This window comes from Anopheles darlingi, chromosome 2 (assembly GCF_943734745.1).
Source record: "Anopheles darlingi chromosome 2, idAnoDarlMG_H_01, whole genome shotgun sequence".
Classification (NCBI taxonomy): Eukaryota; Metazoa; Arthropoda; class Insecta; order Diptera; family Culicidae; genus Anopheles; species Anopheles darlingi.
In genome coordinates this window covers 83,871,153-83,886,152 of record NC_064874.1, presented here as the reverse complement: position 1 = coordinate 83,886,152, position 15,000 = coordinate 83,871,153, and the positions used below count along the sequence as shown (strand labels likewise).

Genomic DNA, 15,000 nt, shown 5'->3' with positions numbered 1-15,000 from the left:
ATACCTGTTGTGGTTGAAGTTTATGTTCGTAGTAAGTAGGACATTTGTTTCATGCAGGCCGGTTAATGACCTGGCATCACGTAACCACCGGTAGCTAGCTAGGAGCAGGGGACTAGATACAGTGAGGACTAGCACGAAGCACGTTTCAATTGCATCGATTGCTTTGTCAGCTGATTTCTGCGATTCCGTACGAATAGAATAGGCCCATGTTCATGCAAACAACACTTCATAGCAACCAGTAGCGTTGCAGTACGACCTAGCAACGGGCATATATCATAACCATACACAACCGTCTCTGTCTGGCTTCGCCGTAGGTTTTGGGAGAGCGGAAAGCTCCTAACCTTGACTACCGATAAAACAGTTGCTTCAGTTTTAGGCATCGATAGTTTGTGGCTTCCTCGCTACGTTTGTAGCCAACGTAAGGCTCAGAAGTGAATTTGTGTTCAGTGAGGAAACATATCGGAGGTACGAGAGTCTCGAAAATGTCTGCCTTCGTAGCCGCTCCCAATCTTCATCTTCTAGAACCGAACGTAGCATTGATGCCGTTGTTGCAGGACATTTTTCGAAATTGTGAACGGCGCAACATTCGCTACGACCGGCCGCTGGTGCATTTCGTTACGAACCTGCTAAGCCTTGATCCACGGTTCGAGCTGTTCATGGAAACGGTCAGTGTGGAGCGGCGCAACCATGACGATTTTGTCGAGGCCTGCTGTGCACTGCTGGCCGAGGATAGAGCGCCCGGGCTAATAACGATCAAGATGCAGGTGTACTTCCTGGGCAACTTCTTCGATAAGGACGAAATCATTGAGAAGCACGCGCGTAATCTGCAAGCGAAAACCTTTGCCCTGACCAAGGAAATCATCGATCACGATGTGATAACCAAGGATGAGCAGGACGAAATTTTCAACAAGGTCATCCTGGATATCGTGATGAACATGGGGTTGGGTAATCCGGAGTGCAAGGACGTGATTGCTGAGACGATGCGCGCCCTCAATTCCGTTATGTCACGCAGCGACAAGGCAAAGTTTGTGACCCTGGATCGCAAGGACCGGTTGATGGCGTTGAAGGATATCCGGGAGATAGTGGCCGGTATACGGATCTTCAACAAGCATTCGGGCAACACGGCCAACGGGATGGCAGATTGTAAGTACAGACCCTAGCAGAACATCATACGAGACGCAGATCATCATCTACGTTTTCTAGTGCCGAAAATACTCGATCAATCCCACGAATCGACGAAATCGATCCTACAGATAACACTGTGCGAGATCATGGATAAGGTGAATCTACTCACGAGCGCGCTCAATGCTGCCATTGCGTATGATCTGCGCAACCGTGCCATCATTACACTGCTACCGGAAAACATCACGCCCGAGGACTTTGAAACGATCAAGGACCTGCTGATAATGTACCGGCAGCACGAGGTTTACACCCGGAAGCTGATCGATGAGCTGGCAACCATCAAAACTAACATCGATGGTTGCAAGCAAGAGTACGAAGCGAAACTGTTGCGCATCCACGAGGCAGTCCAGTTCCGGACGGCCATCCCGACTGATCGTGTGTTTGTAAGTTCTGGTGTTAATGTCCTTGAGAAACCTTCGGCTAACGCTGTCCTCGCTTGCAGCCCAAATTTTCCGAGCTAACCCGGGTGTGGTTACAGTTCCAAAATTTCATCTTTCTCCTCTCGGAGATGAACCAAATCAACAACATGCTAATGAACCTCACGGAGCGATGTGTTAGCTTCGACGATCTCGCCTACCGGCTGCTGGGCGAAAGCCAGATTCAGACCGATGTGGATCGTCTGAACAAAATGAAAAACAAACGGCTCGCGCTACCGGATACTCCGAACCATTGTGAGGTGGTGCCATACGAGGAAAACATGCCGGTAAACATGATAAAGAAATGATTTTGATTCGAGGATGTCGCTTCAATTGCGGAACTATTTTCCAGATTCAACTGCTCAAGTTTTGTCTCTGGCATGTGGCCGAAGGTCGTGGGTTGTTAATGCCAGGTAGCGTAGAGATGGGAGTGTGCCGGGTGCATAAGGAGAACTATTTGTTTAACATTCCCGAACCGGTGGAGTTTTTCGATGAGGATCCACACAAGTGAGTACCATGGACTTCTCTCTCTTCAGACAATAACCACAGAAATGTCTCTCTCGAATCCACAGATACTTCTACAAGATTGTCGAGACGGCTCGCAGGAAGATTCATCTCATTTCTCTTCTCAACCTGTACTCCAAGGTGCGTGCTGCATACAATGCACCACGGATTGAGGGTTTTCAGCTGAAAATTACTACTACCTGCGAGCAAGAGGTACAAACCGATCTGCATCCTATACCGTCCTGCATGGACCGCGAATATCGCTGGAACGTGTGGGACTATCGGCGTGAGGCAATCCGGTTAGCCAATCTGCGCAACAAACGGACCACCTCGGTACAGACGCTCGAATCGTGTCGTGCTATTCCGAAAGCTACGCAGATCTACACGAGAAAGGTACAGTCAACGCAAACGCGCATCAGCCGTGGTACGGAAACAGAGCAACGCAGTCGCTCGACGGGAACGGCCGGCATGAAGGTACTGGAACCATCGACACCTTCACCATTAAAGGTGTACGCGCTGACGCTCGCTCAGGCAAATCATTCGGCATTCGGTCGGAATGGTGAGCGATCAAATTAGAATTCGATGTCCCTTCAAAGTAGATAAAACCCTGCGATCTGGTTCTAGAAGCAAACGTAGATTAACCGCTCGTAGGTACGCACCTGAAAGATTGATGACCAAATGTTGAACAATCCTTTCTTGCGATCTTTCTGGCCAACGTTACACTTGAGCACATCGGTCAGGCGGATAGGTTTATTGGCGCAGGCATAGAACTGTAGCATCGACAGGCACGCTCGCACGTCGTTTCCCGTCTTCTCGGCCAGTGCCAGCATAGACGTTAGATCGGTAATGATATGCTCTCCCTTGGCGATCGCCAGCAACCTAATGGAGCGGAAAGCGGAAATAGTGTTGAGAAGCAACCTCAATGATCAGAAATCAACCAAAAGTTACCGTTCCGCTAGCCGAGCATTCTCCGTTGGAGGAAAGTTGACGACGAAAGCAACCTGTCGGAGTTGTCGTAACGCCGGAGTGTACATATCGTTACAGATGCAGATGATCGGACGCTTTAACACAAACTTATCCCGAGCACTGCTCTTCCCTCCGGCCGCCTTTTTCGCTGGCCCCTTCTGCGACAAATTACCGGCGATAAAACGAAGCAAAAACTCGATCGTCGGTACCGGTGCTCCATCGATCTCGTCCAGCACGATACAGTTGGGACGCTTCTCCTCGTTTAGTACAGATTTCATCTGCGTGCCGCTCTCCAGTGCCAACCGGAACGCTTCTGGACTACGATCATCTGATGCGTTTACCTCCCGCACCGTATAGCCTGCATGACGGGCGATCGTATGTGCCAGCGTCGTCTTTCCGAGACCAGGTGGTCCACTGAGTAGTGCTATTTTCTGTACCGGACATCCATGCTCATCCAACTCGGTGTTAAGTGTGGAGCGCGCTTTTCGTCCCTTTATCCAACCACCGGTTGACTCAAAGCGTCCCGTTTTCTTGTTGAAGCTGTTTAACTGTTTCGTTTCCTTCGGTTTCTTTGGTTCCCGGTTGAAGACCACCTTGTCCCACAGCTTGAGCCACTGTAGTAGGCTCCGGTTGGTGGTTTCATCGGAAAGCAGATCGATGTATCGTCGGGGACGATACTTCTCCACCCAAAGCACGCTCGTTTCAGTAGGGATCACGATCTCCGGAGTGTCCACTTCTGCCGGTGCTGGTAGTGCATTCGCTGGTTCCGCGTAACGTTTCGCGACCTGAAATGCAAGCAAGAAAAAAGAAGGAGAATGTCAAAGTTTCATTCGGAAAGCGATTTGCATCGCGTTGGCACTGACGATTTCGTTCGCTTCACGCCAAATGCGTTCTTTCTCCGCTCCCAGTAGTCCGTTGTAACCACCCTTGGTGCAGTTGATTTCGTCGAGCTGCTGTTTTTCGAATTCTTCTGCGTGAAACCGTACGTAGACGCAGGTTTGATCGCTTCGCTTCAGTGTCAGCGATGGCCATCTAAACAAGAAAGATTCAATTTTAGTTTCGTTCTACTAACAACAGCACTTGGTACTTACTTCGGCGGTTCATAAGACAGATTGTCTATCTTGAAACGATGCAACGCTTCCGCTCTCGACAGAAGTGACGGTTTCGCCGGATTAGCAACACTGTGGAACCGCTGACGGGCTTCGAGTATACGCTCGATTAGCTCCATATCCTGTTCTTCTTCGGTCTTGGTCTTTTTCTGTGAGCAGTACTCGTACTGGAACGGTTGCTCCTCCTCCTCGATATCTTGGATATCCCCGAAGAGCGCATCCAATCGACGCTTCCTTGGATTTACATCCATCTGCTGCAGTGTTTGTAGCGCTCCATCGGAACCGCCTGCTCCGTTCAACATTGCACCGGGAAATGGTGTCGAAGCGGCACGACCCAACGGTAGCCGAGAGGAACTGGAAGGACCCGGTGTATCGAAGAGCCGTTTATGAACGGTGCCGCGCGAAATAACGGACAGCGCAGGGCTAGTCGTAACAGGACTTTCGGCAATTGTTTCCAGTTGACCCGGGGTTCTATGGTTGGTGGCCACACTCGCAGCTCGACCAAACCGCCCACCATCGCCCGGTGTCCCAGGACCGGAAGCGGGAGGCGGTTTCGATGGTCGCAGTTCGGGCGGTTCGTCGAGCGCTTCCATCGCTTCGAGATCATCCTCGTACACCAGCTCGAACTCTTCCTCCTCGGTTGGGTAGAAATCCATCTTTTGTGAGCAACTCAGTAAACGGAACAACAAACACAATTTATATAAAACACTGCCATAAAAGTATAGTTAAATTTTGAAATCCCAGAGAGCCGTTCAGAAATCCATTCCGTGAACCATCGACGAGATTTCGCGCCCTTTCAGCTGTCAGTGAACGTAAACAAGTCAGTTGACAGCCAGACCTATGAAACACGCAGCAGCTAAAGTGGAGAAATTTAGTCGAATAATAGATTTGTAACGTTACTACAGAGTCGTTACAAGACCAAAATTAGAACAGCAGCGCCCTCTAGCTTAACAAACCGATCCGCAAACTACCGAACAAAGTTTGTAGGACACTTGATAATCTTGTAAAATAGTTTACTTTAATTAAATAATTACGATCCAGTTACACTATACTCCTCGTGGCACCAAATCATTGGAATAGTAATCCAGAAAAAAATAATGAAAAATATGATAAGTTTGGATAATAAATTCGGTTATAACACTTTGTTAACGTCCAGTTTAGCAGAATACGGATCAATAAATTGCAATTCATTCATTTGCTTGGACGCTATTCCCAAATTTAATACGGAAAAACTAACTTTCAAGCTCAACTCGGCTTTTTCTTTCAAACAGTGACAAAGAGACCCACATAGATACACATTTTCATTGATTTTGAAACGTTTTATTGCTCTTAAACGATTATAATACACGCAGTAAGCACATCCTTAAGCATAAGCGTGTTATATACGTACAACAGTTTACTCGACAAGCTTATCCATCTAGAACACATGTACAGAGGCACAGGCCATATGATTGCATCGAAACATTCGTAAGCATTTTGCTCTTCAATACTCTCGAGCTTCACTTCCCGCACAATTTTCCCGCAAAGTGTCTCAAGGGTTTGCGCGCCTTTTCCCATCTCTAGTAACGCTCTATACACGCCCTTCTTCTACAGCTTAAGTTGATACGTTGAGGCGCAGGAAGGTAACGCAGTCTAGAGAAATTAAGTATATACACAACGCTATAACCTAAACCAAACAATGGAGAACGCAGAATGGCACAGTACGTATAGTAGGTGACCGTTCGGCCAGCAAGCCTTAAACACTAAGTACACTGAAATAGGACACCGCCGGTCAGTGCGGTTCTCTTCCGGCTACACTCTACACTCTGTAGCGAACCCACTGGCCTAGGGTAATAAATACAATCTCGTTATGAGATGAAGGTTTTGCGCGGCATCTTTCCAACGGGCCCATAATGCATCGTTTCGCCCTCTGCAGCAGCCATTGCGAGGCGCACCCGATGGTGACGGTAGTTGAGGTTAGGGCACCATACGTTATCAATGGGCTCAGCTGAAACTACAGCGTGTCCCTCTATCTCTCCTTCTCTCTTCTGCTTTCCATTTTGGTGTTCGCCCTGATGTGAGCCGAGTTACAAGTACACACTTCAGCACCTCGTAAAGAACAGTTTTCACGATCATGTTACGCTGCTGATCGAATTGCAGCTAACCATTAAATCATCTCGTAAGGGGCGAGAGCCAGCAAGCAATGGAAAGAAGTAGGGAAAAAAATCACCCCAAAACCCAGCCAGTGACCGATCATTTCACAGGCCTGGTGCTGCCTGGGGTGGCAGCAGAAGGCACATAGCATTAATCCGAAAATCAAGCGAACGGCCGAGAGCCCAAAAATCCAATCAAAAATCGATTGCACTTCTCGCTGCTCCCTCTGGACCACTCCTTGGGGGCACCCACCGAACGGGGGGAACGACACGAGATGGCTCCTCGGTTCGGAAATGGCCTTTTATTGCTTCCCCTTTCTCGCGATGATGATCGACATGATCGGTGGCCGCATCATAAAGTGGAAAACGCGCAAAAGCGAGAAACGAAACGATTTCGCATCCTTTTTGGTCTGGCGATGGGTAGAACGTCTTTACGGACCTTCTCAGACGCCCAACCTGGCACCCAGAGGGCATCGCGTTTCTGTGTGAGGGTAGGCCGGGTTGTTTGGCCAAACACTATCCGGTTTAGCTTTGGCGAGTGGTCAGAGCGACGCTGACGAGATGCATCAGCATCACGTCAACGATCGTTCACGGAGGACGCGTTCCTGAATCCGGCCACCCGGCGACCGTACCAGTAGGAAGCATTGCAGAACGCGGATCATAAAAAAAGAGAGCCACGCCGGGGACTCATAAAACGAGCCTCAAGCACGATCAGCGTTTTCGATTCGAGCGCCTACTAGGACGGCGAAAAGGTCACCGGCGTGTGCGTTTCTGTTTTAAACAAATTTAACGAGAAAGCTGGATTCCCTGTGGCCATATTGTATGTGGCCAGCAGCGGAGAGAAGGGAGGCAAAAATCGATGTCCAATTTTGGAAAATGTTCGCCAACAAACCATCGTAGCATGCCAATCACTTTCATCGCCGATCGTCGTGCACCCGGCCAGCCGAACGTAATCGGTTGGTAGATATATGAACGAAAAGGCATAAAGAAGCCCACCAACTGGCCACTTGAATTGGCCCCGGAGAGTGAAGCGCCTGGGACTGACACTTCGTTAAGTCAAATCAGCACACACAGACACGCGGGCTGGTGTATGAGGCGCCCTAACCTCTTTCCTCGAAACGACTACAAGGAAACGAAGACGACGACGATGGCGCAAAGGATCCTCGGCTGGAACAACAAACTCCCTCTGGCCGTATATAATTAAACCCCTCCTGTCCTCTCTCTCTCTCTCTCTTTCTCTCTCTCTCTCTCTCTCTCTCTCTCTCTCTCTCTCTCTCTCTCTCTCTCTCGCTCTCTCGTCCTACGAGCACCATGCTCCTTGGCGCATTAAGTATCCTGATATAAATGATTTTTATGTTACCACCCGATGGTTCACCTTTCTCGCTACCCCAGCGATCGCTGGCCCTCTCTCCCTCTCTCCTTTTCGCTCTCTGTATCCCTTCTACTCCAGATGCCCCACGCTTCGACGCAATGACATGCCCTGGTCACCATTTGGCCACCGCCACGCCATGAGCCTTGCGCGCTTTAGGTAATAAATTAGTTCCTAAACATTAATATCACAACTTTGCGGCCCCACTGGCGGGAACCAACCAGCTCCACCTCTCGCTCGCCACCACCGACCATAGGTGCACTCTCACAGGACCGTCTCGTTGCCGGTAAGACTGATCGTCTGGGTGGACATCTTGTAGCCGCGTGGTTTCCGGTTGATGTGCGAGTGCGACTGGTACTTGCGGGCCGTATGGTGTCTCGGTGGCGGTAGCTTCCCAATCGACACCGATACCAACGAGTTCTGGGGGCATACCGTCTGGTACGAGGCGGTCGAATACGTTGACGGTGCACCGGTCGTGAAACCGGCCAGTTTGGGTGGCGGTTGTTTGTACACCGGACCGGCTAGCTTGGTCGTAGGCGCACTGTTACCCCGGCATAGGCCCACGATCCGTGGTCCAACAGCCCACGCCGACGCCAGCACACCGACGAGCAGCTCGATGAAGGCACGCAGCAGGAACGGCCACAGTGGTGTCCGGGCCGGCAAGACGGGTTCGAGCGAAGGATGGGGCAGCTGTAGCCAATTCTCCCGGCACGCATACTCGTAGAACATAAGCATGAGCAGGGCCGCAGTCGGAACGGTGTAGATGAACAGGAACTTGCCCATCCCGTGTATGTGGACGGGCAGGGCGTGCACGAGTGAGGCGGCCGCCGAGCGCTTCCGCAGGTACGCCGTAAACAGATAGCCGGAACCGATGACCCAGCTCGACAGCAACGGCACGATCACGAACGTTAGCAGTGCTCGGTCCGATTGGTTTCCGATGAAACAGGAACCTGCAAGAGAAGAGAGAGAGAGTACAAAAGCGGAACGTTAGCATCATCCTCTGCTACTCCGGAGTAACACAATCGCACGGTTGACGTTGACAGCTGTCAGCGATCTAAGTACACAGTGACGTAGTAGTGTCGTAGTATCAAATCTCTCGCTAGCAACGCGCCTCTGCAAAATGTGATCTCCAATTTGAGGTTAGGTTTATCTTTGAGCATGCGATAGCCCGGTGTCATAATTCACTTATCAGCATGCTAATGACGATAGTAAAGTGAAGCTGCGCCTGAGAGCGAGTCTGTTGTTGGTCTACTCGCGCGTACTCATTAGCCGATTACGGGAATGTATTTCGGTAAATATGGTGCGCAGATAGGGCACTGGAACATGGAACATCTCGCACATTTTTCATTCGAACGCTTTTCGGCATCAACTAGACGCGGCCAGACGCGTCCATTAACGCCGTGTGCTCTCCAATCGCTTACACGTGGCTAAAGAATGGCGGTAACGTGTTCGCATGTTATAAAAATCAACGCTAACCCACCCGACAGGCCAGACGGAACGGAACCTTCGACGCTCGACTCGACGCAGAGCGGCCACAGGAGAGCGAATAGAGCGAAAGAGAAATGACTCCCCCACCCATCCGCCCCAAAAACTCGAATTAATTATCCAAACAAAATCAAACAATAAATTACGGAATAATAAATAAACATCATCTCACGGGCAAGGGTTAGGCGCGCACAAATCGCGCATATCACACGATCGCCATCTTGGGAGTGGCCAGGAGGTTGGGCATCGGGGAGCGTAAAACGTATTACCATCTCCAGCATCTCCAGATCGAGTGATGCTGACATTTCACACGTGTTCCACAACGCGCAACGGCTTTACACTCGCCTCGCCTCGAGCCAGATTGAAACATCAGAACAAACCAAACCAGACTAGACGGGGTTCCGGAAGATTCTTCGATGGAATTCGTACGAGATCGGTTGCAGTAGTTGCAGCGATCGGAGCAGTAGCGATCACATGTTTGTGTCTTTATCCCGCGATGCACACACCCGTCACCAGCTGCAATGAATTAAACGCAAACGGCAACTCGCCTCGTCTCGCAGTCTAGAACGTCTGCCGAGCCGACCGAGATTGTCCCAGGTCCCGTCGTTCCGCACCAGCGCAGCAGGTGCAATTGGTGCAACCTGCGCTCATCAAGCTTCAACCGAAGCTACATCCTGTCACGATCCTAACTGCCTCGTCCGGTTCTGGTCGTCCGTCGTCGTCGTTGTCGTCGTTGCCGTTGCTCAAGGCACGTCCGATGCTCGTTAAGTTGCTAAGATCTTAAAGGAGACGCATACAGCCGGCGCACGTACGATGGATTAGGGTGCAACTGCCTTTTGCTCTCGTCTTCACTTTGGACGTTCGATCGATCTCTTCTGCACCACACCAACCACGGACCGAACGGTGTGCGTCTGCAGCGAGCATCGTTGCATCATTCGCGGCCATTCGGGCTTATCCTCCTTCACTGGCACAGGCTTCTCTTTCTCTTTCCCAAATACCAAATGTTTGTTGTAATTAATCACCAGCCAAGCAGCAGCAGCAGCAGCGTGGAAAGGGCGGTTGATGGAGACGAAACGAGCTGTTTAGCGATCGAGAATCCGATCCCTTAGGCATGGTGATGAAAAGTTCGGATTTTATCAAAATACGATCCACATCCATTAGCAGTAGCACAAAAAAGGGGGGAAAGGGAGCTTAGAAGCAGCGGCATCAGCCAAACAAGACGATTGAGTGGCTCCATGCTGTGCCGGAGGACCCTCGGGGGCCTCTCGATGAGATCGATGAAAGACCAGCGAAGACGCAACGTGCTGGAAAGTCCGCGAGCAGACATTTAAATTAATTACTTTCGGCGGCTTGTTCGGCGTGAACGAGCGGCGAAAGGTGAAAATATTTCACCTACTCCCCGTCAGTTCCTCGAAGGCCGATGTTCTTTGACGGTTAATTTGAACTTTCAAATGCTGCCCTTCCTTCCAAGTACCAAATGTGCAAATACCACCTCAACACTTTTTGATGAATGCTTTACACCATTCATCAAAAAAACTGGGGCGTATTCCCGGGGCATCTACATCACCAAAACAGTGAAATCGAATGCACTTCGGTGCAAACCCTTTGCCTAAGAGGTCACTCCCCAACATCATGCAGCAAATCGCTCGCTCTAGCGTTCCGTCTCCAGAGGTGACGTGCTGATACACTTAACCAGGAACGTTCTGCTGCATTCTGCAAAACGAGAACCCCCTTCGCGAAAGCAAAGGAACGAGCGTCAAAGTGTGTGTTAAAGTGCCTTACACCGGTCGACGGCCGAAGGTGATTTGGTTAAAATCCAAATCACCGGTTCCCCCACCCCCTTTGCTTGGCCAATCTGCATTCGTTTGCCAGCCATAAGGTAACGTCACACACTCACACAAACGTTAGCCAGTTTTATGATTTGCACTCGAGCGCACAATGCAGCTGCAAGGGAATGCACTTTCGAGACGACCATGACGACGACGACGACGTCATCTGCGCGCCAAATCGGAACGAAACTAACGGGCGAACGGGAGACCGGTGCATGTCATGCAAATTCCGTCACTCCGAAAGGGTCGCCCCCACCCCCGAGGAAACAAGGGCAGTCTAGGTGGGAGTTGCATCTGTTGCAGGCTGCTGATGACGCACAGCGAACACAGCACAGCGAGCATGCCGTGTGCACAGGATGCAGGTGCTCCCGTACCCCAAAAGAGAAGTGCCTGAAAGATTGACATTTGGAAGTGAACTTGACACCTCGAGCTCGGTATTAGGTACTAGAGGATCATCTGCTTCACCAAAGAGGCAATTCCAGATCCCTTGCAGTAAAAAAAATGGCGAGGTAGTTGTCATTGTTTCGCATTTCAACTTGCTCTCCGAATGCAATCTCCTCAGTGCTGGAAATCGACTCGAGGCGATGACTGTGGCAAGCTGCTGCTGCTGCTGCTGACCCCGACTGCTACGAGAGGAATCACCAGCATCTGCAGGACTCTTTACATTTTTTCCCGCGAATCGCTTTCCGCCCATCGGAATTGCATTTATTTATGGACCAACCGCGGCCCTGGATCTGGCCACCATCATTGGGCATTGTTAAGGAGCTCGAGGTAGCTGCACCTTTTTCTCTTTTTTTTTTGCTGGACTCCTGCATACTCTTTGCATAGGCCGTTGCCGTTTAAGTGTGCATAAGTTGGCACCGAATGGTCGTCGCACAACAAAAAGAAGGCATGTCGTCGTGGTCGTCGCCGTCGTCACCAGCATGCCGGGCACATTGGTTAAAGAGGTCCGTTTGCTGCTGCTGCTACAACCTCTCGAAAGCTGCAGCAGCGGCAACGACGACAACAACAACGAGGTCTCGACCGTGGAATGGGTTATTGTGTTTTGCGCCGAAGCAACGAAGCCGAAACGGGGCCAGAAACGAAGAAATGAATGTGTGCGAAGCGAAGCGAGAGGAAAATGGAAAACTCGATCGGGATCTTCGGAACCACGGAGCCGTCCTCATCTCATGTTTGCCATTTACATAAATTACCCGCGAACGTAAACGGAAGCCATCGTGCGCGAGGGGCCCTGGGCCGTGGTGGCCGGTCGGTGAGGGACAGTTTGCTAAACGGGACCGCGAACCTTCGAAGATCGGAAAACGAAGATCACAAAACCCTCCGTAATTGAATGTATTCCCCCTCCCTTCCCGATGTTGGACCCCAAGCAAAGATCCATCCACCTGCACGCCCTTCACCCTCTTCTTCTCTGCCCATCCCCCTGCCACTGCTGGTGCCATATTCCTGCCGCACTGCGATCGAAGCTGCGAAGCGAAGGAGATCGAATTCGAAAAAAAAAGACAATGATCATCGATTCCCGTGCTCCAACCATCCGCGTTCGATCGATCGAAGGAGAAGGACAATTTTGGAAGCCCTTTCTCGCATGATCACGACCATGCGCTGCCAGAGATGGCTCCACCCGGTAGCAGCATGATCAAGGGGGTACACGATGAATGGGTCTATTGTTTCGGTACCGGTCTCCGGCGATCGCGCCGCGCACTAACGCGAAACATGATTTATGTGTTTCGATCGCATAATTTTTGACTCTTTTGTCCTTCTTGCCTTGTCGATGCCGGTGCCTTCTTGTTTAAAATACCAAGAGAAAGGTCCCGAGCATTGGGGGCGAGTTGCGCTGGTGGTGGCTAGTTAACGAACTGAGAATATTCGCAACTCGTTGCAGCAGGACGCATTGGTAAGTAGTTGCGTTAGGCGCAGTGGAGCTTTATTGATCTTGTGTTTCGCGCTCACACTTTTTCTTGTCCTTCGTCCCTTCTTTTCGTCGTTCGTCGTTGAGACTCCAATTCCAATTCGACAATGCATAAGCTAAATGTAGAACGCTCTGCGTTCGCGTGGGAAGCACAGCATGCATAACAGAGCGAGCGAGCCGGTAACCGCGATTGTCCTATAATCTCCACCAGCTCCATTGTTCCCGCGCGTTTTCAACGGGGCTCGTCCGTCGGAACAACTTCAAACAGCAGGCCTAACGAGACGCAGCACTTCCCCGAGAGAGAACCGGTACGATCGGGATCGGGATCCAAAAAGTGTGAACCCTTTTCGGGGGAATTTTTTTTAATTGAAAAGTTTAGAATATCACGACAACGATAAAAAAGGACGACGACAATCGCTGGTAAAAAGTACACGCTCGCTGCGCTTTGTGATCCTGATCGCAATGAAATCATTTTCACACCAAATCGCCGGCAAACAAACCAACGACGGTGTAGGATGAAAAAGGGAGAAAATAGTGGTGCGGTATTAATTTGGAAAGGATTGTCACGTTTTTTCTCTCGGTACAATTGGAAATCGGTGTACAAGGGACAAACAGACACTGCACCGTCTGTACGAAACGCACGAAGGAGCACAATGTGATGCCGCCGCCGTCGCTTCAAGAAGCTGTACGGCACAATTGCATCCGCAACCGGAAATGCAATCTTGATCGTCGAGAGAATGTGAGAGGCTGCATAGAAGCCGAAAACAATGGCGATTGCAGGCGTGTGAAATTTGACGGGATCTTCAGGTGGACAAAAGCGACGACTGTGGGATGTGCCGGTGATATCTGGATAGAAACGGAAGGTGTGTTCTCATCCGAATGGTCATTTGATACCAGGAAAAGGTGTGAAAAGGGCGAAAGGAAATGTGTTCTTCAATGAGGTAAAAGGAGCAGCCAACATGAAACCTGCCATTCCTTTCACATTAAGCACTTGTATGACAATGATAGACAATACAATGCATTCCAAAAGCATAATACACACAAAAAACATAATAAGGAAAGTAGGAAAAACGACGAAAACACACGATCAGTTACATGAAGAAGGCTAGCAGCAGTGGTTCATAAGCAGGTAAGCCAATCGAAATGACTTGGCTTTCGACGACGCGTACTAACGGACCACTCAGTTATCGCCGATGAAGCACTAACTCGGTGACAATTGTTTCTCGGCAAACCAAAAAAACATAATCGATAATGCTTATCGCTCCCATTCCCATTGAGCTATTTGCGATAATTGATTAATTGGTTCGCCTCAAAACCAGCTTCATCATCATCGAGGGTGTGTACGGGTCGAGTTTTTATATAGCCAGCAGCAGGGCCCAATGGAACGCGACCATTACCCCGCGATCAATGGCGAACCATTGCGGTAGCTTAAGCTTTTTAAACTGTGCAACCTGGCACCGATAACCACCAATCTATTGCGGTTAGTGCTTGCAGGCTGCTCGCTGGAAATGGCGTTCCCCCCTTCACCCTTTTTTACTTCGCTCTGTTATCGGCTTATCAACCGGTTGTGAGTACTCGAGAGCAGATGATTGATTCCTTCCGCCTTCAAACCTCAGTAGGCTGGATAGCATTTGAAGACCTCGAACTCGCACTAGAAGAAGTCCAACCGATACACATTTTGATTGCACCGGATAGGGCCAGGTGATTCCGCGTTCTGTATATCTTGTCCTCTGCCTCATGCTACTGTCAGGTACCGGTCGGCAGGTGGCACAATTGGTGGTGGTGGTGGTGGTGATGATAAAGAACGAAACCAGGGGTACCAGGGCCCGCAAAACCGTGCCGACGGCTCGCCGAGCTTGACAAGCTTCTGTATGGCTGCTTGTCATTTGTTTGATTTCTTCCAACCCACCCATCGGACACACCCTCCTACCGCTGCCCTACAATCAGAACATTGGCCGGAGTGACGGAGAGAAAAAAATAACTCGTTTACGCCCCAAGCCTTTGTTTACGCCGCAACGCCAATCAATCAAGTACTCCAGCAACTACGACGGCAACGACGACGCGCAGATTGGCATGATTGTCACCCCGTTGAAAGTGGGACA

At 50.2% G+C, this 15,000-nt stretch overlaps 2 protein-coding genes across 2 annotated transcripts in view; both read right to left on the bottom strand.

Moving 5' to 3' along the window:
• Positions 1-4,833, bottom strand: part of LOC125950406 (chromosome transmission fidelity protein 18 homolog) — a 15,715-nt gene extending 10,882 nt beyond the window's left edge. The window contains exons 1-4 of the mRNA XM_049678373.1: positions 4,160-4,833; positions 3,932-4,100; positions 3,051-3,853; positions 2,762-2,981 (exon numbers count right to left, since the gene is read on the bottom strand). Of these exons, the coding sequence (XP_049534330.1) occupies positions 2,762-2,981; positions 3,051-3,853; positions 3,932-4,100; positions 4,160-4,833 (1,866 nt within the window). The remainder of the gene's footprint in view (positions 1-2,761; positions 2,982-3,050; positions 3,854-3,931; positions 4,101-4,159) is intronic.
• A 2,221-nt stretch (positions 4,834-7,054) lies between these two features.
• LOC125950421 (frizzled-4) overlaps positions 7,055-15,000 on the bottom strand; it is a 38,551-nt gene continuing 30,605 nt past the window's right edge. The window contains exon 4 of the mRNA XM_049678401.1: positions 7,055-8,628. Within this exon, the coding sequence (XP_049534358.1) occupies positions 7,943-8,628 (686 nt within the window). The 3' untranslated portion in view covers positions 7,055-7,942. The remainder of the gene's footprint in view (positions 8,629-15,000) is intronic.